Consider the following 26,972-nt stretch of genomic DNA (forward strand, 5'->3'; position numbering starts at 1 on the left):
TTAATGCTGCAAGGTATTACTGAGAGTTAGATCTTTTAAGTTATTGGTTGTAGAACTTCCTTAGTGAAAGCTTTTAAGTTATACATGAGAGTTATTATTATTGAATATTGAGATAGATGAGAGTTAGATCTTCCAACTTCATACATAAATTAGCACAGATCATGTGTCAGCTTCTTAAAATGCAAGAGTTAAGATATCTTTTTATACCTTCCACGTCATAATGGGTGAGAAGGAAGCTTGTGATTGTCTTCCTTGTCATAATGGATGAGAACGAAGTTGATGTGTGTCTTTCCAATCATAATAGATGAGAAGGAAGTTTATGTTTGTTTGTTTTGAATCTTTGTCCATATAGGCAGATGAGTGGAGGGTAACTTGGATCCCATGTGGCGATCACATGTCAATTGACATTGTATTTCTTATCATTTGTCCCCCTCCTCCTAGGCTTAAAGGCATGCTTCAGGGTTCTTATGAGAGGGGTTCGAAGTGCATCATTTAGTTCATTCGTTATGGGAGCATTCGAGATTTCCTCTTGTGGGTCGGGCTTTCTCAACTTATATGTATTGGGCGCATTTCGTCTTGCGCTTTCATTATAATAGATTTTTGCTAGCATATGTTAGGTTTTTTTGACTTATATGTTTCAACCGCATTTAGCCGTATGTCTCTATCGTGATGGATTTCTTCTCACACGAGTCAGGTTTTTTTGACTTGTGTGTCTCAAGCACATTGGCCTTGTGCGTCCGTCATGACGGATTCTTTCTTATACGGATCGAGTTTTCCCAACTAATACGTCTTGAGCACGTTGGCCTTATGTCTTTCTATGTCAGATTTCTTCTCATGCCGGTTAATTTTTTTCGATTTATGTATCTTGGGCACGTTGGCCTTGTGCCTCCACCATAATAAATTTTTTCATGTAGATTGAGTTTTCTCAAGCATATCGAGTATGTTGGCCTTATGCCTCCGCCATAATAGATTTCTTCACGTGGTTTGAATTTTTTTGACTTATGCATTTTGGGTGCCGTCATGACAAATTTTAAATTTTCTTTCTACATATTTTCTTTCTCCATATTATAACACATGATGTATGAGTTTTGTTTTTGGTTTGTGGCATCACATTCTTTCTTCTTGTTCTTCTTTTTAAGTTTATGTGCTTATCTTTTTTTTTTCTTTTTTGCCAAATCTTGCTGGTCAAGAATATCGTTTTACATATCCATCATACTGAAATTACTTTATACCTTCAAACTTCTTCATAGCAAAAGCATGCAGAAATTATTAACGACACTCTTATTAGATGACAAACCAGTAAAGCCACACTAAATTACCACAAACCTTAAAAATAATAAGCATCAAAATTTACGTGGTTCGATATTTCTTCCCTACTGAAAGAAATAGCAAAACAATTCAGCTGTTTTAACTTATAAAATTTGATTTTTGCTAATATCAAATCTTGTCTTTATCCCTTATCGTTTGTTAACAAAATATATATGTATTTGTCTCGAGAACACGCACAACAATATACAAAGTCTAGCAAAAACTAATTGCAACACTTCCCTCGAACTCAGTTTACCAACACACTCGTAAAGAAAAAGATAAGATTAAAAGAATAGAAGACCTTCTGATCCCAAGAAATCACCCTCGACAACTTCAACGTGAATTGATTGCATAGCTGCAGCACATTAAAAGTAGCCCCTAAGAAAGAAAACATTAAAGAAAGATCAGATCTCGTCGCAACCAATTAGTCGGTGAGGAAATCTTTAATCTTTTCTTTTCCTCGAGATTGGGATTATATGGGCTTAATCATGTGACAATGACTTATCCCCAAAGCAATAATAATCATGAGAATCATATCTCTATACTTATCTCCTTACAAAGTTGACTATCCAAACCGTATTAATCATTAAAAGACTTAAAATAGCATATATTCATATCTCATATTATTTAAGACACTCCTTTAGTCCTTTGAGTCAATATATACAAATATAGTGTCTCCCATGCATTCTAAATATTTTTAGTATTACGATGAGTTTTCGATATGTACATATAAAGTCAACACTATAACTAATACAAATTAGCTGTAATATTACATATAAAGTCCTCTAATCTTTGTAAATACATAATGGTTTATGATCTTTAGTGTGGTAGAATTACAATGGGGAAGAGAAAGATGTAATTGTGTGAGGAATCACTACCGCATCTCTATCTTATTTGTTGTCACTTGCTACGACAGCCATCGTCTCCGCGCCTCTCCGAACCACCAGGAGGTCTCGCTGCGAATCTTCTATGTCTTGCGAACGATTTCGAAGATGAGCCTCGGCCATGAAGTCGTCGTCTTGCCTCGCACGGCTCGCCTTGTTGTGGCATTTCTCCTTGCTTCGGTGCTGACATACGCTTGCTTATGGCTCCCGGAGGTGTCAATTCCGTCCATGTTTCGGCTGGTACGTACGCATGCCCGTGCGCCGAACGAGCTTCGCCTCCATCTTCATTTAGATAACCTGTTCTTCATCTTGCAATCCTATCCTATCCTATCTATCCATCCAATAATGATCAGAAGCAATGTCTTTAACAGCTGAGTCAAATCAGCAGAACCTGATTTCGTTGTTCAATTTCTTGCATGAACTTTCGGCTCTGTCATCCAATACATACAGTTTTAGGTAATGCTTTACTTCGATGTTTGGGATCTCCATAGATTTTTGCATGTTCAGCTGGCCGAATTCATCCCCTTTCCCGACGTAACGATATAACATTTAATTGAGCAAAACAAATGTGTTCATAATTACTTCAAACATTCTGTACTTTCTTTGGCCATGCAGACGACCCAGAAAGACGAGCTTCAAAGACAGTTGGAGGGAGCTTCCATGGCGAACAGGACATTGATAATAGGAGTGATTAGTAATGCCTCTGCGGAAGACGACAGTATCCTCCAACTTTTCCTCCAAAGCATGCGGGAAGGGGAGGAGACTCGGTTCTTGATCAAACACATTCTTTTCGCTGCAGCCGATCCGACAGCATACAACAACTGCATGGTTCTTCAGCTTCATTGCTACCAGCTATCTACTGGACATGTTTTCACTTCGCCAGATGCAAGCCCTCAAAATGCAAGCTACACCGGCCTCACTCGGACACAAACTCTCTTCCTCGGAGAAGTTCTCGGCCGTGGGTTCAGCTTCATCTTCACAGTAAGTCAGCGGAATTTGGACAAACATTCATGCATGCAAAAGACCACACATCTGTAGTTCTTATTGCACTTGTGCGCTTACAGGAAATGGATGTAATGTGGCTAAGGAACCCATTCGCAAGGTTGAGCCACGGTGGAGAAGACATGCTGTTAAGTCACGGTGTATACGATGGGCATCGATTCGAAGAATTCAACTCCACCAACAGTGGCTTATACTTTGTTTCTTCAAATGAAAAGACTACTGCATTGTTCAAGCAATCATATGCTGTGATGCATCACTCAAAGAGCATTAGAGAAGACGATGCGCTATATGTTTTGAGGTCCGAAGAAGTCCTTCAGCAGTTGGACATGAAAGTGGGATACTTGGATCCGACATCCTTCGGCAGTTTCTGCCAGGATAACCTGGACATCACAAAGGTCATTACGGTGCATGCAAACTGCTGTCCCAGCATTAAAGCAAAGATTGAGGATCTCACAGCCATGCTTGATGCCCGGAATGCATGCAATGGCACATCTAATGCCACAATTCCTGCTCACGGTTCTTGTTCCCAATCATGGAAGGTAGATTCTGAACTTGTTGCATTTCAAAAGAGCAGAAAGTAATCTTCAAAATGTTTCTATATAGAGGATCTGTCTCATATGTTAAGAGTTCACAAGCAGAGTGCATGTTTTGTATCTTCATTCAAACCATCAAACCATGTTGGTACACAGAATTCCAGAGTTCCTTAAACATTCACCATAGCATCGATGAGAAATTCGATTCACTTTTGTCAGCTGAAGTCCTGCAAAGATCTTCTCTCGTATATGAAAGATTCATACTTCTTCCTTGCTCATGCATCTTATTGTTGCTTTTGGCCAGACATATCAGCTTGAAACAGCTTTGCAAGGTGCTTCCATGGGGAACAAGACCGTGATCATCAGTTACCTAAACAAGGCATATGTCGATGAGAACGGCATGCTGGATCTCTTCCTGAGAAGCCTGACAGAAGGGGAGAGTACCGCATTCTTGATCAAACACCTCTTCCTCATCACAGTGGATCAAATTTCTTTCGAACGTTGTAGAAAGCTGAATCTTCATTGTTATAGGCCTGTTGCAGAGGGTCTTAATTTCTCCAAGGAGCAGCTCTTCATGTCTGCTGGCTACATTGATTTGGTGTGGCAGAAAATTCTCATTCTTGGACAAATCCTTGAGCACGGATACAACTTCATCTTCACGGTCGGTCAATGTAGGCCTTAGATTTCAATTCCAAGAGTCGAATCATTTCCGATCTCACCTTTTTGTTTTTGCTGTAATCAGGACATGGACGTCATATGGCTAAGGAATCCCTTTGCCAAGTTGAATCTAAATGGCGAGGATTTCCAGATAAGTTGCGACAGATACACTGGCAGTCCATTCGACGATTCTAATTCCATCAACACAGGATTTTTCTTTGTGAGGTCCAACAACAAAACCATCAAGCTGTTCGACATGTGGTCTGCGTCAAGAGAATCCTTTGGGCAAAAGCATGATCAAGATGTTCTTGCTGCTTTGAAATCTGCGGGTGTCTTCAAGCAATTAGGCATCAGTGTTCGATATTTAGACACTCTTTCCTTCAGTACATTCTGTCAAGACAGCGAGAGCTTCAAAGAAGTGACTACGGTGCACGGCAACTGCTGTCGAAGTATAAAAGCGAAGATAGATGACCTGACTGCAGCTCTACAAACCTGGAAGAGATTTGATGGCACTACAGCACTCACATGGCCGAAGCACATAGCATGCATACAGTCCTGGAGAGATTAACCGTCAAATGTAGCTTCCGAAATCTATATCTTGTTTCTTCATCTCTTTCATTCCATGAGTTCTTTAGTATGTTGAAGTTGCAGATTCACAAGAAGGATGGCAACATAAATTGGATCCTCCATTGATAATATATCTGAGGTCTCTATTATTTACTCCTTGTTCTGCCACGAGCTGAGATCGTCGGTACACCAAGCCATTAACACCACTTGGTACGTAGCTGTGCGTTTTCTGTGTCACCACTCCAACCTTTCCCCATCAAAGCCTTCTCTGGAACCATCAGAGAGTGTCAAAGCATGTCTTCACTGGCTTTTGCTTCGTAGGATCGTTTGTACTTTGAAGACTGCTGCTTGAGATCTGTTGAGTCGTTTGTAAGTGTACAGTTCTTTTTCTTTAAATAGATCGAATTTTCTTTTGGGAAAAAATACAATCTTTTTGCCCACAATTAAGCAAAATGATGCTGGGAATATGATTTAGCCAAGAAATTGTGAAGGAAAAGGAAAACGATCACGTCAACCCAATCATCCTCTTGCGAGAAGACAAAAGCATGAAAACAGTTTAGGCATATGATAAGAATGTGTTTCGAAGCGAGCATCATAATTAAATATGTTGATAGAGAAGCAGCGCTTTAGTAGCAATCTTACAAGCCATTCCACAAGACTCGATCCTCTCAGAGACACAAAGATTGAGCAACATCCATTATTCATGATGGTCCTTCAGATACTTCCGAAGAGAACTCACGTAGTAACAACGCATTCTACGTGGGTCGACTTCCTAAAATGAGCTGAAACATTCATGTTCGGAAGAGTTCTCATCGTCGCAGGGAGAATGGGTGTGTCTGCCCTCGTACGTGGTGATGACCATTCGACAGTCCTCCGACAGTCGCTCAACTCTTTTCTTCACTCTGCAGTTGTTGTGGGTGCAGCGGTAGTAGCTTCTGCTGACAAAGTTGAGATGACAAAGACATGTAGAAAGCTCGATGTTTCGTGTGGAATGCAACCCCTCCTATGATTCCTAGCTAGATAACACATTTGATGCACTTCCAAAAAGAAAAGAAAATTTTCACCTGTCATCCATCTTTCTTTATCTTTATAATCCTAAATTTTACCTAAAAATTTCTACTTAAATCAACATCAAATTCCGTATCATTGATTTCATGTTTGTCAAAAAGGTTTCACTTATCAACTGTAGTTTGCTTTATCAATGGCTAACTGAATCTAGTCAAGTCTTGCAATATATACATATTATTCATTTACTTAGTCCAATGAGTTTTATGTGCTATTGACTTTATATTTTTTATAAACATAAATTAATTATATTTATTTTCCAACAATGTGCTACTTTCTCTCTCTCTTTATATATATATATTCAAAACATAAATAGAGAAAGATCTTAAATGCCAGTTTTGCATGCTTATCATCAGTTCATTCCAACATTTATGAGAGATCTATTTTCAACTCTGGAAATTCTTGAACAGTTATTGACTTCATACATCCTCACTCTTAATGCCTGGATACAGTCAGTGGCACTACTATTCATCATTTGTAAGCTTGACTGGTAAAGAAAAGGAAACTGCATATATTTGAAATGATGAGATTAAAGCTCATGTCAAATAAAAAAACATATGTCCTTTTATGCATTCATATGGATTTATTAGAATCTTTCTTGTTGTTTTGATGTCTTTCAAGTAAGATGATATCTGTGATGATTTACCTACATCCATGATCATTCTTATCGATTGGTGTCATGATTCAAAGACTGATGATGAAGGTACCTGGGATGGAGGCTGTTCTTCACCACTTTTTGCCCATATTTCCTCCACTTGTACCCATCGTCTAGGACATCCACATCGCTTCTTGTTTGGAAGCAGAACCTTGGCTCCCTCATCTTCCTTTTCACCTTCACCTTCCCCTTCTCCAAAGAAGAGCCCCTCCACCTACTTGGCACATAAATAATCATTTCCATGGTGTAGTCTGCTCCTCAGGATATGAGACACAGAGAGAGAGAGGGGGGGGTGGTGGTGGTTTCAGATTCATACCATGAGTTATCACCGTCCTTGCTAGAGCTTGTTTGATCATTGGGATCTTTGGAATCTGAGGTTCCCACCTGGTTATATGGCATAGAGACCCAAACAAAAGAGGTGATCAAAGCCATGCATGCCTAAGGAAGTGCATCGACTTTGCCAAACCCATACGGATCTATCCATATACTTGCCTACCTCTTCATTGCTCCAAGGATCGGAAATAGTCTTTTCACAGCATGTGGCAGTAGGGTTAGTGAAGGGAACAGCATCGGTCGAAAGCAGAAATGGACCTCCATGTGGTGGAACGACGAATCCCAGACCTTGGAGGCTCTCTTTGGGATACCCCAACTCCATTTGGTGCGCCGCCACGGAGGGCCTTGAGACTGGAGGGACATCGAGAAGATAGCAGCGGGAACTACCAGCTCCTTGGTTGCCTTCCATCAACAATGACAGACCTACCTTGCTCTTCTTTTGGTTTCGCTTTGCTCTGTCTGTTCTTATTGCTCTACCAGAAGCAAAGGCAGGCGCTATTTCATCAGTCTCTGTTGGTTGTCATCTTCCTCCTGGGTGTTTATTGTCGCCTTTTACTTAACGAAGTGCTTCTTTCTTAAGCCTCTCCAAGAAGAAGAGTATGTGTACGATAGGCCCATTTCACACACGTCAAAGAAGAAGATTCCTGTCATCGTATACGTATGTAGGATTTATATGTATCTTCTTCATTATTCCATCGTCATTTGGCTTCATGCCTAAGAAACCATTTGAAGGACGTCAAAGGTGTTGCTTAACGAAGAGAACCGTCACAAGAATTACAGGAAATAGATTACTTACTCTACGACGAGAAGGACACTGTCAGAGTACGAAAGGGGAACTGCAGCCATTGGCCTGGTTGTCTTTCACTTTCACTGCCATTGTTGCTTTCATAGTCATCGCCATTGTCGCAGCCATGATTACTCATGGAAGTATCGATCGATATCCATTTGCACTTTAGAATTCCTGCTAAGAATGAGTGCTGCCAGAAGCGGGTCCATTTCTGCGTCTCAACGCAGCAACACCGGCTCTATGAAATCATCATGAGCGGCTCACATCGTTCCAATTAAATCTGTCTATCAGTGCTTCTCCACACTCGACCACCGAGCAGAATCAAGGTATGGCAAGATCCATTTTTGGTTTTGTCTATACTTTTCCCACCCCTTCTCTCGCATCTTGCTCCTTCTACAGAGTATTGGAACCCCAGGTTGAAGTAGCCCTCCAATCCGAGAATAGGCTTTATTACGAGAAACGAACAGCATCTTGGCTTTTGTAGGAGATTTTCCGGATTGCTTCTATTGACTGTCCTTCAATGGGATGGCATCAGATATTATGTGATATACGATTACTTTTGACAACCAATCGAAACACGACATATAACATTTAGTCAAACCGTAAGTAATTGGTTGAGATTCGACGTGTGGTGCCTTGTTGGCCACGAGGGTGCACTTAGTCAGATGATGATGATTATGTAGTGTCATCTAGGCTCACCTAATCAACATGATGATGACATGGCACTATGGAATCACACCTAGTCAACATAATATCTAAACTAAATTTCTCTATTTGGGTGGGTACAAGGAAGAACTCTTTAGGTATGATTTGAATTCTCAATTAACTTAAGCATCTTATGAGTTTGACACCACCCACATAAGTGGTTTAAGTTAGCACCCTTGATGCACTTGTGTATCTCATGCATCTGATACCCTATATATATATATGATTCAAGTCGAAATATTTTGATGCCCTCATGTGACTGCAACGTTCAACACCTCTGTGCTTGTGGTTTAAGTCGACATATCTTGACGCTTTCATGTATGCATCTAATATCTTCTGCATGCCCTCGAGTTTCTTTTGCATCCAAAACCACGGAAGCGGGTGGTTAAGTAATGTTAACATGCCTCAACGCCCTTATGCATCTCATGTGTTTGACACTCACTACCTAGGGTGTTTATGTGTAAGCCCTGATGCCCTCTTGCATCTCATATGTCCGACAACCTACGTGGATGATTTAATTCAGTATATCCTAATGCTCTTGTGTGTCTCATGCATCTGACACTCTCTATGTGGGAGGTTCAAGTCGGCTTGCCTTAATGCCCCTAGTAATCTCATGCAAATGAGAACCCCTACGTTGACTATTCATGTTGGGACACCTCAATGATCGTGCTCATCTAATGTGTTCGACACCCCATACATGGGTTATTTATGTTGGCACTCCTTGATGCCCTCATGTATCCAACACCCCCCTACAATGTTTGTTAAAGTTGGCATGCTCCAACACTCTCATGCATCTCATACGTTTAACACTTCCTACATGGATAGTTCAAGTTAGCACTAGCCTCAACTCTCTTGTATGTCTCATGCATCCGACACACCATACACTAGCAATTCATGAAGACAAACATCATTGACATTGTGCTTCTCATGCATCTGACAACTTCTATGTGAAGTTCAAGTAGAGACACCATAACACCCTTGCATAACTTTTGCATCCAAAACGCCCTAGTTCATGTCAACATGCCTTATAATCTCATGTATCTGACACCCTCCACATGGGTGGTTCAAGTCAACATACCATGATACCTTTACTCTTCTTTGGTGTTTGAAACATTCTAAACAAGATGTTCAAGTTGTCACACCCTAATGTGCTTGTGTATCTCATGTGTCTAATAACCCTTATACGAGTGTCTTAAGTTGACATATGCCAATGATTCCTATGTCTAATATATTTAACACTCCCTTTAGCATACCCCAAATGCTCTCTTTGTCTCATGCATCTGACACCAAATAGTTCAAGTTGACATACATACCTCATGCATCTCAAGCATCTAGCACATGCTATGCAGGAGGTTTAAATTTGCACGCTATGAAAACCTCACATGTATTTTGCATCCAAAATCTCCTACTCCAACAACTAATATTAACATCCCTCAATGTCTTTGTGCATCTCGTATATGAAACCCACTGTATGGGGCATTCATGTCAACGAGCTGCAATGACCTAACATGTCTCATGCATCTAATATCCCTTACATTGGTAGTTCATATCGGCACGGTTCAACCCTCATGCTTCTCATGTGTTCGACACTCTATTCACGGGTGGATCAAGTCTGCATTGGTCCAAACTCCCTCGCACCTCACATGCATATGACAACCCTCCACACTAGAGATTTAAGTCAATATGCTCTAAACATAAGCCATCTCTTGCATTTGACATCCTCTACATGAGCACTTCAATAGCATCCTATGCTATTGAAATTTATATCATAGCATCTTGATGCTTTTCTGCATCTCATGTGTTTGATACCCTTTACACAAGCACTTCAATTGGAACATTTGACAGTATCATGCCTCTCTTACATTTGATGCCTCCTATGCTAGAGATTCAAGTCTAGTAGTTTAAGTCATCATGGCTTATACCATTATGCATCCAATACTCCTACGTAGGAGATTTGTGATAGTATGTCTCAATGCCCTCGTGCATCTCATGGGTCCAACAATTCTCATATAGGTTATTCACGTCAGCACACTTTGATATTCTCATGTATCTCATATGTCGAAGACTTGTATTAGGGTGATTCAAGTTAGCATACCATAATGTCATAATGCATCTCATGAGCCTAGCACGCCTTCTTGAGCCATTCAGATGGCACACCACAACACCATAGTGTATCTTTTGTGTTTGATAGCCCCTACACCAATAGCATACCCTAAAGCTCTTGTACATCTCATATGCTTGACACTTACTACATAAGCAATTCAAGTCGATATGCCTAAGTACCCTCGCTTATCTCATGTATTCAACACTACTAACATGAATGGTTCTAGTTAGCACACCGGAATGTCCTTACACATCTCATGCATATAACACTCTTTACACGAGCAATTCAAGTAAGCATGCACTAACGCCCTAGTGTATCTCATGCGTCTGACATCTCCTACACAAGCAGTTTAAGTCAACACATATCGACATGCTCGTGAATGCATCTCTTCCATTAGAAGTCTCTTACACGAGTGACTCATGTTAGGTGTGTCCCATGGTTTGATAGACTCTATGCAGGTGGTTCAAGATGCCATCATGTGTCATCTGCATCAAACACACCTGTGGAGAGTTCAAGTCTGTATGTCTTGACACACGCTCACATATCTTATTTGTCCACTCCCTATGTGGGTGGTTCAAATTGACATGGTTTGAAGCCCTTGCTTATCTCATGTATCCGACACCCAATACAAGGGATTCAGGTCACATATCGATGAAATCATGCATCTTTTATGTCTGATACCCCATATGCAGGTGGTTTAAGTCACTAAACCACAATGCCCATATGTCTCATGCTTACATTGGTGATCCAATTTGGCATATCCTAAGGAGATCTATTTTGCCATATCCTAATGCCCTAGTGTATCTTATGCATCAACATCCCCCTACAAGGACGCTTCAAGTTGGCATGCTCGACAAACTTGCATGTCTCATGCACTTAATATCTCCTATGGGGGTCATTCAAGTCACCATGCCTCAATGCCCTTGCCCATTTCCTGCATCTGCACCTCTCTACATGGGTGGTTCTGGTTGACATGTCCTAACACTCTTGAGTATCTCATAAGTGAGACACTAGGTATGTAGGTGGTTCATGTTGGCATGATATCTTATGCTTTTGTACATACTAAACAAAGGGTTCAATACTCTACGCCTTGATGCCTTTGTGTGTCTATTACATCTAACACCCATATATAAGCAATTTAATCCGAGACATCTCAATACCATCATGTATCTCATGCATCAGACACTCCTTGTTAGCACACACTAATGTCCTCTAGTATGTTTCTTACATCAGACACCTTCTAAGCCTTATGCATACTATAACACTATTGTACATCTCATGCATTCAACACCCCTATATCAGAGGTTTAAGTTGGCATGTCCTGACACCCACATACCTATTATGCAACCTAAGCTGGTAATTCAAGTCCGTACACCCTAATGCTCTAGTATATCTCATGCATCTGACACCTAAGACAATTTAAGTTGACATGTCTCGTGAATCTAACACCACTTATGCGAGGGGTACAAGTTAGCATAACTCAATACCCTTATGTATTAATATATCGATACCCCCTACATAGGCAATTTAAGTTAGCATGTCTTAATATCCTCATGTGTTGCATGAGTATCACATATTCTATATTGATGTTCTAGAGTATCTTCTATAGCTTATTTAGACAGATATATCTTGATGCCATTATATGTCAATGCCATACCCTCGCACATCTCTTGCATCTGACAAGACTTATATCGATGGCACATCTTAATTTCTTTAAATATCTCATGCATTCGACACCCCTATATAGCATATTTAGACAGATATATCTTGATGTTATTATATGTCTCTTGTGTCCAATGCCACTTACGTAGGCGATTCAAGTCATCATGACCCAATTGTTAGTTACAAGTGTTATACAAGCCAATCACGTGAGTGATGTTACATATGATACGTTATATAATCTTTTTTTGTTAATATTAATAATGATATTTTCTCATTTTATATTATATGATGAATATATACTGTGATGTCCTTGGATCTGTATAATGAGAATTGGATCATGATGAGATCATGATAATGAGGCAAATTCGCTTTTAAACATAGATCCTAAATATTCTTGGTCATAGGTTACTTGAGAGGGATATCAAGATAATCAAACAAACCGGTGTGCTATATACCCGTCTATATGATAGAGGTAGTTGGTCTCATAGTTGCTTGTGTGGGGGATACTAGGGATATAGTACAGGTGCTCATTGGAAAATGAGTTCATTGAATGATCCGCTTATGAAATATTGGATGGTTAATGATACCTCATCATCATACAGTGATTTTATAGTCCTAGTTGTGTATCTAGTCCATAGACTTGAGAAACTAAGGATGTTTTGTTTGAGTAATCCATTCTTTGATACTAGACTTATATGTATGAAGATTCTAAATCTAGTACAGACAATCATTAGGAATAACAATTAATCTTATAAAGGTAATTAGGTATCAATAGATGATCATCTACTCTTGATATTATGAGAGAAATATCTCATATGTCTTTATTCTGGCAAATCTCGAGCTAGGGTCAATCATATTGAGAGAATTCGATAAGAGCGAGACTCAGATTGAGAGAGAAGGAGTTTTTCAAAAGAATCCGATAAAAATGAGACTCGGATGGATTTCGTATGGGCCTGACAACACCATGCCCGATATACAATCTTTAAGATATTAGATAAATGAAGGATTATAGATACATGGTAACTGAGGGCAGACAGGTCCAATGGATTATATCCCATTATACCGTCTAAGGACTATGACGTAATGACATAGTACGTCTATAGTAAATGAGTTGAGTGAATTATTATAAGGATAATAATTCACTAAATCAGAAGGAGTTCTGATATGTATAATTCACGGCCAATTTAGTATTAGACCTAGAAGGTTACATACATATGGTGGATAATGCGACGAATAGAGGATTGGATATAGGATATCCAATCTTACATCCTATATAGGATATTGAATAGAGGATTGGACAAAACTACGACCAGCCCTTGTTTTGATGGATCAATTGGGTGAGACCCAATAGAACTTAGAGTGGTTATTAGATGTGGATCTAATATTCATTAAGCTAGTGGTTATTGGATGAGGATCCAATACCTATTAAGGTAGATCCATTAGGGTTAGTAGTAGGAGCTCTCTATAAATAGGAGTTGGGGCTTCATGAGTCATAGGCTAGATAGTATAGCCGGCCACCTATCTCCTCCTCCCTATCTCTCCTTTAGCCGTGAGCCTCTCCTTAGTGTGAGAGGACAATAAGAGAGCCACCCCCTCTCTACTACTATGTGGTGGTGCGTGATCATGAAGAGAGAACTTGCTGCTCGAGGAGGTGCATCATCGTTGTGTCCACTGTGTGGATCACCACTATAGAGAAGTTTGCAAGAGCTCCTTTATCCACGAACTGACATTTACAATTTAAGAGATATACAATCTCCCATATGTGAGAACGTCTCTACCACTTACATAGTTTTTGTCGTTTCGACTTTTTCGCTCTCGGTCATCACACGACGATCCAATATTTTTCTTTTGGGAATCGATTTTTGTTTTTATTTTCGTTGCACATGTGATACTCTCCTAAAGTTTCCCAACACTAATGCCCACTAGTATCTCATGTATCTAGCACCCCTACATAGATAGTTCAAGTTGGCCCACCCCAACATCTCCATGTTTCTTGTGAGTTGATATTGTATATGCAATAAGTTTAAGTTAGTATGTCACGACACCTTGCATCTCTTGCATTCGACACCCTTGGCATTTCCTTGCATACCTTATACATATGATACGTGGATTGTTTAGGTCAACACAACTAAACACTCTTACGCATCTTGTGCATTCAATATAACCTCCATATATGACAAAAGTCATACAATACAACGCTCTGCACATATCATGCATCTGACACCCCTAACATAAGCAATTCTAATCGACATTGCATACTTATGTATCTCATACATTAAACACCCCTATATGGTGGTTCAAATTAGCGTACCCAAAAGTTTGTATGCTTTTGATGCATTTGACATCCCCTTAGCATACACCAACACATGATAACGAGTAGCAATAATTTTTTAATAATAGAATAATAAAATTAGAGAAGTAAAAAAAGATAGAAATTTAAAAAATAAAAAAAATAAAAAGATAACTAGTAAACTCGCTTTGGCTCAAGAAAAATACTCGTAAGATAAATGCATCCAATCATTCAATCGGAAAGATAATTTGTGACATCGTACCACTCACACATAATATTAAAAAAAAAAAACTTAATTCATTGATTCATCTTCAAATTATCCAATTATAATATTCTAATCTTTTTTATAGACCCAAGTAAAAGAATAAAAAAAAAATTACAATCGTATCAAATGAAATACATAATATGTACAATTTGAAAAAGATAATAATTTTGACTTAGATTTGAAGACGAATGCATCCCTTATATGTGTGATGCATGCATCTAACATATCTAACTCAACCAATGCATCCCTATTTTATTTTAGTCTCTGGTATGTTTTTATTTTAGACTTACTAAATAAATTCTAAATTTGTTAGGCGGTTTCAACAGCCAAAACAAACCAACGCATATTTGCTTTTATTGTAAACTTACTAAATAAATTCTAAACTTCTTACGGGTTTCAACAACCAAAACAAACTAACTAACGCACAATAAGTTATCTATTAAAAACATATACATAATAAGAATAATTTCTACTTTCCATTTTTTTATTCTCAACTTTATTACATAAAATTTTACCAAACAAACACTAAAACATACTTTTTACAAGAAAATAAGAAATACTAAAAAATGGGATAAGATGAAATCAATTTAACTATATGGAATTGATGATAAAAATTATCCAAATCATATTGTCCCAAATTTGTGATATTTATGTATTTTTTTTTTATTTTCGGGTATTGAATCAATGTGATTATAAGGAATCGGCAGAACAAAGTAAAATAACTTAGGGAAGGAGAAGCAATGGCAGGCCGGAGAAGGCAAGCACCGAGCAATCAGGACCTCCTCCGTGTCATGTTGGCCCTCCCATGGCCGCCACGTCGATTCTTCCCCATCCATCGACTAGAGCACGACAATGACGCCGCCTTTCCCTCCCCCGTTCCAACACCGGGACCGGTCGAGCGCTCCTCCTCTACCTCCCAACGAACCGCCTACGCTATCTTCCTCCCCCCGCTTGCGCACCACCTTCACTTCCCTCGCCCCACTTCTCCACTCCACCAACCCTTCCCTTTTCTTCTTCTCCTCCCGTCCTCCGCCATCTCCGTCCTCCACCATCCCATCCCTTTTTTATTGCTGGAGGTCTATTGCCGTGGGCTGCATTGGATCCTACAGAGAAAACGTGGTTCGTGCCTCCCATGTCCGCCCTCGTTCCTTGACACTACCTCGTTGGAATCCCAAACAAGATCAATTTTTTTCGTTCCCGAGGATAGAAAATGATCGGATTTTTATAGGTCGCTGCGTTTGGTTGGAGAGAAGAATATGAGTACGTTACGACCTCAAATCCTCCGGCCTCGCCATCAACGGTTACTCTTGGAATCTTAAAAAGGATCAAACTTGACGAGAAAGATCGGATTTTTAGAGGTCTAGCGTTGGAAACTGTGCTCTGAAGAGAAGAAAATGAGGTCGGCCCCGCCTGGGATCAATCTGTTGCGAAGCATTGGAGGCAAGGAGTGGAGCCGCAATGCCCACCGCGGCCTCGTCCTCGCCCTCACCTTCGTCGCCTACGCCTGTTACCACGCCTCGCGTAAGCCTACCAGCATCGTCAAGAGCGTCCTCGACCCCGAGCCCCCCTCGTCGAAGCCGCCCCGCTGGCCCCTCGGCCCTGTCTTCATCGAGTCCGATGGCGGACGCACGGCACTGGCATCGCCCGGTAGCCAGGGCTGGCCGCCGTTCAACGGGACCGATGGCACGGCCAAGCTTGGCGAGATTGACGTTGCGTTCCTAGCTTGCTATTCCCTTGGGATGTACGCCGCAGGTCATCTCGGTGACCGCCTTAACCTCCGGCAGTTCCTCGCTGCTGGAATGATGGGCAGCGGTGCTTTCGTTGCCCTCTTCGGCGTGGGCTACTTCTTGAACATTCACGCCTTTGGATTCTACCTCACCATGCAGATGCTGGCCGGATTGCTCCAGGCTACCGGGTGGCCGTCAGTGGTGGCTGTGGTTGGGAATTGGTTCGGGGAACGGAAGAGAGGACTCATCATGGGGATATGGAATGCCCACACCTCGGTTGGGAACATCTGTGGATCATTGCTCGCGGCCAGCGTGCTGCAGCGGGGGTGGGGTTGGTCGTTCATTCTGCCAGGGGCTTTGATAGGTTCCGGTGGGATTCTGGTGTACTTCTTCTTGGCTGCATATCCGGAAGACGTTGGGCTTGGTAGCAGCCGGTATGGCAAGGTGAATGATGTTCAAGATGAGGAGGCAGGGCAGGAGATGGAATCGACGGACGACACAAGAAATGCCATTGGGATTGCCAAGGCGTTCTTGATACCAGGGGTGGTTCCATTTGCGCTCTGTCTCTTCTTCTCAAAGCTTGTCGCCTACACGTTCTTATACTGGTTGCCATTTTACCTCAGCCACACTGGTAACTTTTCCTCATCCTGACTCTGTCTGGTTGTTGGTAGTGAATAAAAAAAAATGGATTTTGATTAATGTAGGATACATTAGAACTATAAGTTTCTTTTACCTTTCTGCATCTGTGGGGAAGTTGGAGTCGGGCTACTTGTTTGCATGAATGACACTAGTCTTTTAGCTTGCACATTGCAACTGAGGTAAAGAAAAGGCCATTAAAATGTAGGGGAGGTTTCGCCTTGAGGTCAAAACTTGCATAGATCAAAGCTATTAGACGAGCATAGGTTGCAATTGCTGGCTTAAATTAAGGCTCTCTACATGTTCATTGAATATTGATTGGGATTATCGTGTTCAATCAGAAAAAAATTGATATGGTTATTAGTTATCTCGCAAATGAAGTGCTTAGTATAGTGAGAATGTGATTTGTGGGCGGTGTTTGTTGTTTAATAATCAGAATCGTCTTCACATGATTGACTTTGGATCCAATGAGAGTATTTTATAACAGAGACATGAGAATAATAATGCTATTATGGTGTCCTCTTGGATGGGAAAGGTGCAAAGTTGTGTAATTCTGTATTACTAATGCTTGCAAATCGTGCATGCCTTTACATGACATATTTGGCACATGCATCATGCTACAAATCTTTTGCTAGACCTTTATGGTTGACAATATCAGAAAGCTCACTGCAGAGGCCTCAACCAGAATTAAAAACCCATCCTACTTCAACAACATTTTACCTCATAAGTTTCATATGAAAAAGAATACTTTTGAAGCAATTTGTTTTGTTCATTCATGAATAGGAAATGGTGACCCTGATGGTGTTGTGCCATGCAACAAGAATAAAAAGTATTTTAGTGAAGCTTATTTGTTTTGTCATCAAAAACCATGGACATAACTGACTTCATAGCTGTTCCAATGAAGTTAAACCTTGATTTTGGTGTGAAATTTTAAAGAGTGATGGTTCATTTGTTCTTGTGCATATTCTCTTTTCATCCCTTCATTTGAATGTGTCACAAATTGGTGTTTCTCCCTTGCAATAGATAGTTGGGTGGCTGCTTTGGTCTGAATCAGATCAAGCAGGTCTAAGTAGTTATTGAGTACTTGATTTCTCATGAAGTAGATGTTGCTTCAGTTTGATTGGTCTCCTAAAATTGAGGCTGCATGACAAGTATTTGTACCAGATTTATGGGGAGAGTGTCTTATAATCATTGCTTATCTAGGTAGGAAACATCAGACAAGTGTCTTATAGAACCCAAAATAATTTGGATTCTTAATTATTTCACTGCCTTGAAAGCAAGGTTTGCAATACCGTCAAGTACGGTATGGTATGGGGTGCTATTTACAATTCGATAGATGAGGATAAATGGGCGGTATGCTCGGTACATTACCTATATTGCCCGGTATGCCCATGTGCCACCTTGTACGGAATGGTACAAGCCCTACATTGAGAAATTTCTTTTTCTTTTTCTTTTTTTTCTGGTTTTTCTAGGCTGAGTACCGACATTCGGTACACTGATACATACCACTACAGTATCATCCTGAGCCTTGACCGGTGCTTGAAATTGCCTACCTTGCTTGAAAGTACAACATACTTTAGTCTTTTAATTTGAGTTTCTTGCTTTGTTTGTTCCCTCCATTGCATGATCAGAAGCATCTGCTAGGAGACTCTTGATTCTGTAGGTTGGTCGAAACTGCATATAGTTGATTTAATTATGTGAGAGAGTTTTTTTATTTGTTTTTTCTTTTTTATATTTAATGTTGTTTGTTTATTTACTTTCTGAAACTTGATATTTAATTTCATTATATGTTACGTTACCCTTACTCAGTTCAACTATTCAATCTCAATTTGATCACCGTTGAAACAAGCATATTGGTCTGATCTCCAGACTAGTGATTGGATAGCTTTCACTTTAGCTGTCATTATTGACAGAATTTAGATTATTTTTATCATAATTTTACATCTTCATTTATGATGCTACAAATGCTGTCTTGAGCATTATACTCTACTTTCGAATTTATTGTGGTCTTCCCAACAAGTTCCTATTATTATGATGGTATGCAAAAGAAGAAAAAAAAAACTGTTTGGAGCTTGAGAATTGGTTGCAAAAGGATGTTTTTTCTCGTATTCAACATATGATTTATTATTCTATTATTTTGATTGAGAAGAAACTTTTTGTACTTTCCATGTTGAGAGCTATAAGCAACTGTTATTGGATAGCCTCTTGCACTGAAGACACAGTGTGCTTCTGATTGAGATTTACATGATTCTTTCAAATCTAATCTATGCTTGTAACGAAATATTCTTCGATCATCATCTAATGAATCATTCCACTCATTGAAGAAAACTAATTAAGGGCTTTGAGGAGAAGTATAATTGACTTGATCAGAGGATTCTGATGCATTCCCATATAACGAAGAGTAGAAGAAATACTTGAGAAGGAAGATATAGATGGCTAGAACCTGCAAGAAGTAAAACTTGAAAGGATAGGAAAAGCTCAACATATGTAGACTTACCTTACAACTGAGGTTTTCGTGAATCGGGCCATATCATCTATATCGCAAAGGAGCAATCTCTCCATGACACCGAGGTCCACCCTCTATTTAAAATTTAATCCTGTTATACTTGAAACTTCACAAAGATACCTCTTTTTGGAGATTAGTTTTTTGGTTTGCTCACCAAATAATTCTAGATGTCAGAATTTCAAGTCCTGACAAATTGACAGTGTCCTAGTCAGTTTTTTTTGTGCTGGTAGGATGTTTCTGACATAACTTTTCTATACTTGCAGACTTGAACATGTATATTATTTTTTGTATTTAGACCTAAAATATAACATTTTGTTTAGCAGGAGGCTAATAGAAGATTGTGAGGGCAAGTACTCAGTTCATATATGAGTGTGATGTACTGATAACTCTATATCATAAGTTATTTTCTGGCATGTCATATACTACTTTCGTGAAATTGTTCAATACATTCAGTCATTTTAACTGGACCAAATTTGAAGACAATTGCAGCTTTGGCTGTATGCTGCAGTATCACTTATCAACACTCTGAAAGCAAAGATTGCGGCACTGCATGTGTTTCTCATATTCTATGGGAAAGAGGCACCTTTCTTAATTACAGTTGTCAAGTTGAACTCTTATTATATTACTATTGTCTGCATATGTTATTGTTACTTGCATTCTTTCAGTTCAATTTATACATCTTAGATGCAGCTGTAACGGAACAAGTTCTCACATTCAGATATGCCTAATTCACTATGAAGAAAAAATCTTGCAAGTGATATTCTTGTTTCATTTTCTTATGTTGCAGCAATTGGAGGAGAATACCTGTCAGTTAAGTCTGCTGGGAACCTTTCTACTCTTTTTGATGTGGGGGGAATCATTGGTGGGATCCTTGCTGGTTTCATATCTGATCAACTCAATGCAAGGGCCACCACAGCAGCCACATTCATATACTTAGCGATCCCTTCGCTTTATGCCTACCACACATATGGGTGCATTTCTCGGTCTGTGAACATCATGCTGATGATGATCACAGGCTTATTTGTCAATGGGCCTTATGCTCTGATAACAACTGCTGTTTCGGCTGATCTCGGTACTCACAGCTCACTCAAAGGCGATTCGCGAGCATTGGCAACTGTAACTGCCATTATAGATGGTACTGGTTCAGTTGGTGCTGCACTGGGGCCTCTTGTCACTGGATTTCTGTCAAGACACGGATGGAGTTTGGTGTTCAAGATGCTAATGTTTGGAGCATTTATCGCTGGTGCCCTTTTATTTGTTCTGGTTCGAGTTGAAATAGCACAGATAATTCAGCATCATAAGAACCCATCAACTGATCATTCAAGCCAGCAGGAAGCGGAAGGTACCGTATGTCCAAGCTCTCCATTTGGTAACTTTTTTTTCTTCTAGGAGTATACTCGTAAAAATCATTTGATTCTGCAAAGCGTGCCGACTGTGGAGAGTAATGATATTCTTTCTCCTTGCAGGTTCTGTTTCCTCACCACTTCTAATGGAGGATAGTTGATGAGAAAGGTTACATATCCATACTTAGTGGCAGGTAGATTCACAGAAGTCCTAATACTGTTCGATAAACAGAAAGAAACACCCCACAGAAAGCTAAATGATTAGAAGAAATGCAGTGAGCACACTAAGCACCTACAAAGGCGGTGGCAGAGTTATATTCGGATCATTATACTCTGCAAGTGTCTGACCAATTATTTATCTTTCGAGATCTTGTGTTACATACATTTAATGATAAACTCTCTTCCAAATTGTGCATTCTGGACTTACATAGATTCATGTACCAAATGCTGTGGTCTTCGATGCTTTGATGGTAAGATGATAAATTTTCTACACTAAAAATGCCGTCTTCTATTACGATACGTGAGCTGTTCTTTATCAGTAATATCAAATTTAGAACAATGACCTTATGATCAATTTAATCTATGCACATACTCTCAACTAACCTCTGTGGAAGCTAGTGATGTTTGAAATCATTTTGTTATGGTATCCAGTTCTTCCCCCGAAGTTAGATAGTATGATCCATTGACAATCCTCCAGTATGATTCGACATAAAATTATGTAATAAACCCAAAAGATCAAATATATATTTGTCCATTTTTTGGTAAATTGCCCTACAAATTGTGTTTAGTCTGTAGATCGAAATGCTATAGGTACTCCAATTTTCCTTGATTACAGTCTCTGCAACTTTCTCAGAAACTACCTCCCTGAGTCCTTTTCCCTTCATACCTGTCTTAACTTGACTTGTGAGATTGAGGAACCTCGGACCTCCACCCATCCATGGACGAGTGCATTGTTGACCATTAGACTGGCACCTACCAAGCTCTGTGCAGTTTCCAGGGTACATCTCCACAACCGTGATGTTCGAAAGGTTCATCTTCAGCTGGAGACCATCCAAATCAATGTTCAACATGCATGTCTGGATCTACGAAGACCAAATTCCAGTGAGCCACACAACTTTCTGCGGTGAATATTATCTCAACCTCCAAACGACCCAATGCTCAGAATTACACAAGCATCTATCCTTGATGTCACCGAGATTGGAACAACAAAGTAGAGGAAGATACAGAGAGGGACACAAAGGTATTCCTCGAGGCCTCTGCGCTACAGGAAGACACCATCTACCTTCTGAGCGTTTCATTTATTATTATACAGAATATGTCACTTACAAAGATGAACAGATGTTACAGAAGTGATCAGATCACCCTTATTGCACCTGCTGCTCCCTGAGTAGCTAATTTAGTCAGACTGTGTGGCGCAGGAAGTGCAATCCTCAGCTCCAAATCACTGGGTTCATCTGACAGAGGAGCATCAGAAGAGAGAGGTTGGCAGCTTGAGTATGACGAAGATACTCCAAGGAGATCTGGATCATCTCCCACAGTGCTGCTGTCCGAGATCCCCACCTGATAAGAACCCATGGAACAATCAGAACTATATTGAAATTGCAAGAGGATTACCAAACGGGTGCCTCCATGGACACGAACAACTCATGCAGGGGGCCATACTGCATCTATGGCAGTACCTGCGGCTGAAATCTAGATTACATCAAAGGAAGGCAGACGAGCTACAGAAGATCAATGGTGAGAGAGAAGGAAATTTACTCGATCAGAGGTGACCACATCGAAGAGGCTGGACCTGCGCTTCCTTTTGCCGGGATTGTTCTTCCTAAGGAAATACTTCTGAGCGTGGCTGGCTACTTGGGTTGGAGTTCTACTGGTCACAAACTCCCTGGAGATTCCTCTCCAGTCCCCCTTCCCAAGCTTTTCCAACCCAGCTAGAAACGTTCTGTGCTCTTCCTCCGTCCAGGGAATTCCTGTGAAGAACAAACTCAGAGATCGGCAGGAAAGTGAGACCCCAAGAGAAAGAAAGGACCCACTCGGAAGCTGGTAGATCTCGAAGGGTGAATTCAAGAACATCGAATCCCGAGGAAGGAGGTCAAGAGGATTAAAACTAAAACTAGAGAAGCAAAAAGGCAAACGAGACCAACCTCGCTTCCTTTCCTGGCCTCTCCTGCTCCCTCTCTTTAAAGACTGGTCCAGGCCGCTGTCGGAGACGTAGGCCTGGTTGCTGCCGCCGGTGCCGGGGGCGGCACAGGGAGATGCGACCGTGCAGGAGGCCAAGCAACCCATGCTCCAGCATTTCCTCATCACCTCCTCCTCCTCCCCTTCGGCCGTCCCCAGAATCCTGACGCCAAATAGCTTCACTACCTTCTCCCTCTTGTGCTCCTCCACCACCGCCTCCATGGTCGAAGCCTTGAAGCACGACGCTTGACTCATCTCTTTCCCCACCCCCCGTAACATGCTCGCTTGCGAGGTATATAGAATCGGAGCTCCCTCGTGGACTTCCATGAGGACTTTGGGTGTGAATTGCTTCGAATGAACCCTTCGAGAGCGGACCAATGCAGCATCAGGTTGACCAGCTTACCGCTACGTGAGGATAAATGGGGCCATCGATGAACGGAAGAGAACAAACGAGAATTTGAACAACAATATTCTATCATGTTCACAGATAATTCAATCCTAAATCAGAGTGGGAAATGAGGTGCAAAGGTATTAACATTCGATCTCTACAGAAACAAATGCATCCACCAGATTGTGTTATTTGCTTCAGAGAATTTGAATTGGATCTCTAAAACTATAAGCATGTCACTTCCATTTCAAATTATTCCAATATTACACCGATATAAAATTGCTAGAAAAATTATAAAAATATTTTCATTCGTGAACAATTAAGTATATCTCCGATAAATTTAAAAATATTAGTGGCACGGGAGATATCGGAGGGCCAAAAAATTATAAGAAATTATAAATTAAAATTTTAATTTTTTATTTAACTTTAAATAATTTATTTCGATCGTAAGTTTGTACCATAAACAAGTGTGAAGCTCAAGTAGGTTAGGTAGTTTGCAAGATCTGTTTTTCTTGGCACTTCTCATGTCACTCTGCACATTAGTCAAGTGTTAGGGGTGCCATTGAAGCTACAGCAAGGAAGGATGTATGGCTGTTAGGATGACATGATAAAGACTTGTTTGGCTGACATTTTCTTTCTCTTCAATTCTTAGATTCATAAGCTTATCTTTGTCTTTCTTTACATGTTACCCTCCAACATTGGATGGATTGGATTGCAGAAAGATAAGAAAGCAGATTCCATGTCCTTGTTTGAGAATGACTTGGAAGGTAGAAGAGAGCTAAATGGTTCAAGTCTCACTGTGAAATGGTGCATGAAAAATATGCATGATTCTTCTTTATATTCTTGATGGAAGGAAGGGTTCCAACTTAGGCCTCCCAACCTCAGACCAAGTTTAAATTGTGCATGACATCTTAAGTTTGAGCTCCTTTAGATATGACATAAAACAGGGGGTGTGACTATTACCAATCAATTCATACCAAGGTTTCTACTTGTCCCTTATTGATGGCCCTCAATCAACCAAGGAAAAAACATGCATGCATTTCTTCTCAAAATTCTAAAGGTTTCCCAGTATTATAATTTATCTTTTTAAACAAATAATAATTTAAAATTTTCAATGCATCTCTCGATAAGATTTGTCTAATTCTCTAGTTAGAAAATTATGAGATGGATTACTATATAAAATAAAAAGGTCTAACCTTTGTTGATAGGCTTGTTTTATAGTTAGAGCATACATACTGAGTAAATAAAATATTCTTCAAATTGAAAAACATTCTGAGAAAATTTTTTATTCTGGTTCTTATTTACATGATGGAGTCACCCATTATATTTTATTTTTTAGCTCCAATTATAGTCAAATATTTCTCCCTATCACTTATACATATATTGGGTTTAGATAACTAATGAGGCTAATTGAACATGACAAAAAAATAACCCAAGAATTGACAAGCAATATAGCATGTTCTATCAAGTTTCTGGGTGGAGTATTGTTGGAGCAATGAACATGAGCATGTTTGTAAAGCTAAGTATTGAGATTAGACCAGGATTTTACCTTACAAACATTGGATGCTTATCTTGCCCTTATTCTGCACATCAAATTAGTCTTTGATGGCCCATTGGATCAACTGTGTTGGCCTATGTCATCATGGTGCATGGTTCCAGCTTATACAACCAATCATCATGTTCTTGAAGATTCAAACACAGAATCTGACACCATATTAACACAAAAATCTTCTTTTTGGAAAAAAAATGAACACATGAAAATCTTCTTCTGAATCGCAATCCAACACCCTTTGGTTGCAAAAGGAATTGGATAAACTGCTGATATATAACTATAAATGCATTTATATTTGATAGGGATAATTTTGATAGCTCTTTTCTTAAGTAATATTTAAGTAAAAGTTTAAGAACCACTCAACTTTTTTAAAATGGATCTGTCAACCTATTTTTCCAAAAAATCTGACTCCACAATGATATGATCGGAGGTATAATTGACTTCACTAGCTTTTCCTTCCAAACAAATAACAAAAAGATCACGCTATGCTTAACCCAAAAAAACAAGGAAGACAAATCAAAAACCTCACCCCCCATAGTCCCCAAGTGTCATTCCTAGGGGCACATGCCGGCAAGCCGACCACATTAAATACCTTTGTCATACATGGTAAAAGGAGCCTTAATGGAGACTAGTTTGCTCCACCCAACATTCAGGTATAAAAGCTTAGTCCCAAACTAAGCAAGGCAAGCAAACAAAAATAACTCTTTTACTTTTTCATTTACATTGCTGATATTGTTGTCCTCCTTCTCCGTTTTCCTAATTGAAGTATCGGATAGATCGAGTCGAGACACCCTCGACATAGGTCTATTATATAGGATCGTCAGTATAGCCCGGAAGCACGACTAGGAGGCTACCCAGCAGAGGGGACTGCCCAGCTCCCAAACTAAGCTTCACCGCTAAAAAACGAAGCCACTTTCGATGAACCATCTCTCCCTACTGATTCCTTCGTCCTTCTTACAACTCTCCATGTCAATCAAAATGAGTTAGAAGAGACTTGTACTTTCGATAATGAATCGATCGAGTTGACTCACCAATCGACGATCTCTATATGTTAATAATATTTTTAATTTTCCAAGTCATGCCGTAACCTAAACTTCGTAATCATGTATTTTCTGTTTTGCTTCTTTGCCTTTAAAAAAAGAAAAAAAAAAGTCGCATTCACAAGATAATTTATCTCACGAAGACATTGACTTCCGAATGTGGATATGCAGGAACCTTTTGATTGTCTCGTATGGTGGTGGGAGTGAGAAAGTAGGTGATGTAACACCACTTGTGTCATCCTCAGTGTTCCAATGTCCTCACACTCGATATTGTGGCTCATCGTTGACACTATGGTCAGGCATTGTAATCACAGTGTTAAGAAAGAAAGGCATATGGTGGAAGGGGAAGAAGCAAAATGAGGCCCACCACCATAACTTTGCACAGGCTTTAATAGCACAAAAGCCAGGAGGAATCATCAAAGAGGCACAAGGCAGGGGGGTGACATCTTTTCCTAATTCCAATACCAAGTGCTTCAAAAGCCCTTTTTCTATCCTCCCTTTGAGAAAGAAAGGAATAATGTGAGTTTGGATTGGGGGATCCCTATAACTATAAAACAAATCATCTTAAGCTAATCAATTATTCGATCATGATTTAATTGATTTTAAAGATCTAATTAGAGAATATAAATTTCAAAAGTTATTTTTCTTAAAGGACCCAATATATGCTTTAACAATTGATATTGTCAATTAAATTTCATATTACCTAAGTTAGATTTTATACATGACTCTTATTGCGACATACGATCTAAATGTCACCTCTCATTGGTGGAGACACGAAGGGCTTG

The 26,972-nt window shown here is 39.9% G+C and overlaps 4 protein-coding genes across 5 annotated transcripts; 2 read left to right on the forward strand and 2 right to left on the reverse strand.

Moving 5' to 3' along the window:
* The first annotated feature begins 2,144 nt into the window (after positions 1-2,144).
* On the forward strand, positions 2,145-5,158 carry LOC135642466 (uncharacterized). The gene is made up of 5 exons (XM_065158637.1): positions 2,145-2,432; positions 2,808-3,173; positions 3,257-3,733; positions 4,032-4,388; positions 4,470-5,158. Exons 1-5 carry the CDS (start codon positions 2,301-2,303, stop codon positions 4,950-4,952), a joined length of 1,815 nt encoding a protein of 604 aa, XP_065014709.1. The 5' UTR covers positions 2,145-2,300; the 3' UTR covers positions 4,953-5,158.
* Positions 5,159-5,560: 402 nt separating this feature from the next.
* On the reverse strand, positions 5,561-7,708 carry LOC135642678 (probable WRKY transcription factor 12). 2 transcript variants are annotated; one of them, XM_065159013.1, is made up of 4 exons: positions 7,168-7,708; positions 6,988-7,055; positions 6,724-6,888; positions 5,561-5,886 (listed from the first exon to the last, which is right to left on the reverse strand). In XM_065159013.1, exons 1-4 carry the CDS (start codon positions 7,411-7,413, stop codon positions 5,724-5,726), a joined length of 642 nt encoding a protein of 213 aa, XP_065015085.1. In that variant the 5' UTR covers positions 7,414-7,708; the 3' UTR covers positions 5,561-5,723. The 2 variants fall into 2 exon arrangements, with proteins under 2 accessions (XP_065015085.1, XP_065015086.1); XM_065159014.1 differs by having other exon boundaries at positions 6,724-6,885; positions 7,168-7,703.
* An 8,061-nt stretch (positions 7,709-15,769) lies between these two features.
* LOC103991069 (putative glycerol-3-phosphate transporter 4) lies at positions 15,770-21,464 on the forward strand. The gene is made up of 3 exons (XM_018828863.2): positions 15,770-17,175; positions 20,474-21,028; positions 21,153-21,464. The coding sequence occupies exons 1-3, from the start codon at positions 16,212-16,214 to the stop codon at positions 21,188-21,190; spliced, it is 1,557 nt and encodes a 518-aa protein (XP_018684408.2). The 5' UTR covers positions 15,770-16,211; the 3' UTR covers positions 21,191-21,464.
* Positions 21,465-22,308: 844 nt separating this feature from the next.
* On the reverse strand, positions 22,309-23,772 carry LOC103990425 (transcription factor MYBS2-like). Its single transcript, XM_009409556.3, has 3 exons — positions 23,174-23,772; positions 22,788-22,999; positions 22,309-22,589 (listed from the first exon to the last, which is right to left on the reverse strand). Exons 1-3 carry the CDS (start codon positions 23,532-23,534, stop codon positions 22,383-22,385), a joined length of 780 nt encoding a protein of 259 aa, XP_009407831.2. The 5' UTR covers positions 23,535-23,772; the 3' UTR covers positions 22,309-22,382.
* Positions 23,773-26,972: the final 3,200 nt, after the last annotated feature.

The sequence above is a fragment of the Musa acuminata genome, chromosome BXJ3-7 (genome assembly GCF_036884655.1).
Source record: "Musa acuminata AAA Group cultivar baxijiao chromosome BXJ3-7, Cavendish_Baxijiao_AAA, whole genome shotgun sequence".
Classification (NCBI taxonomy): Eukaryota; Viridiplantae; Streptophyta; class Magnoliopsida; order Zingiberales; family Musaceae; genus Musa; species Musa acuminata.

Excerpts from the sequence above, each read along its gene's own strand:
- LOC103991069 (XM_018828863.2), top strand. The coding sequence starts at position 16,212 with ATGAGGTCGGCCCCGCCTGGGATCAATCTGTTGCGAAGCATTGGAGGC. Across the intron at positions 17,176-20,473 it reads ATTTTACCTCAGCCACACTG|CAATTGGAGGAGAATACCTG; the intron begins GTAACTTTTCCT and ends CTTATGTTGCAG. Across the intron at positions 21,029-21,152 it reads AAGCCAGCAGGAAGCGGAAG|GTTCTGTTTCCTCACCACTT; the intron begins GTACCGTATGTC and ends TTCTCCTTGCAG.
- LOC103990425 (XM_009409556.3), bottom strand. The coding sequence starts at position 23,534 with ATGGAAGTCCACGAGGGAGCTCCGATTCTATATACCTCGCAAGCGAGC. Across the intron at positions 23,000-23,173 it reads AGGCCAGGAAAGGAAGCGAG|GAATTCCCTGGACGGAGGAA; the intron begins GTTGGTCTCGTT and ends TGTTCTTCACAG. Across the intron at positions 22,590-22,787 it reads ATGTGGTCACCTCTGATCGA|GTGGGGATCTCGGACAGCAG; the intron begins GTAAATTTCCTT and ends GGTTCTTATCAG.
- LOC135642678 (XM_065159013.1), bottom strand. The coding sequence starts at position 7,413 with ATGGAAGGCAACCAAGGAGCTGGTAGTTCCCGCTGCTATCTTCTCGAT. Across the intron at positions 7,056-7,167 it reads ATCCTTGGAGCAATGAAGAG|GTGGGAACCTCAGATTCCAA; the intron begins GTAGGCAAGTAT and ends CCATATAACCAG. Across the intron at positions 5,887-6,723 it reads AAGAACAGCCTCCATCCCAG|AAGCTACTACCGCTGCACCC; the intron begins GTACCTTCATCA and ends CTTTGTCAGCAG.
- LOC135642466 (XM_065158637.1), top strand. The coding sequence starts at position 2,301 with ATGAGCCTCGGCCATGAAGTCGTCGTCTTGCCTCGCACGGCTCGCCTT. Across the intron at positions 2,433-2,807 it reads TTCCGTCCATGTTTCGGCTG|ACGACCCAGAAAGACGAGCT; the intron begins GTACGTACGCAT and ends TTGGCCATGCAG. Across the intron at positions 3,734-4,031 it reads CTTGTTCCCAATCATGGAAG|ACATATCAGCTTGAAACAGC; the intron begins GTAGATTCTGAA and ends GCTTTTGGCCAG.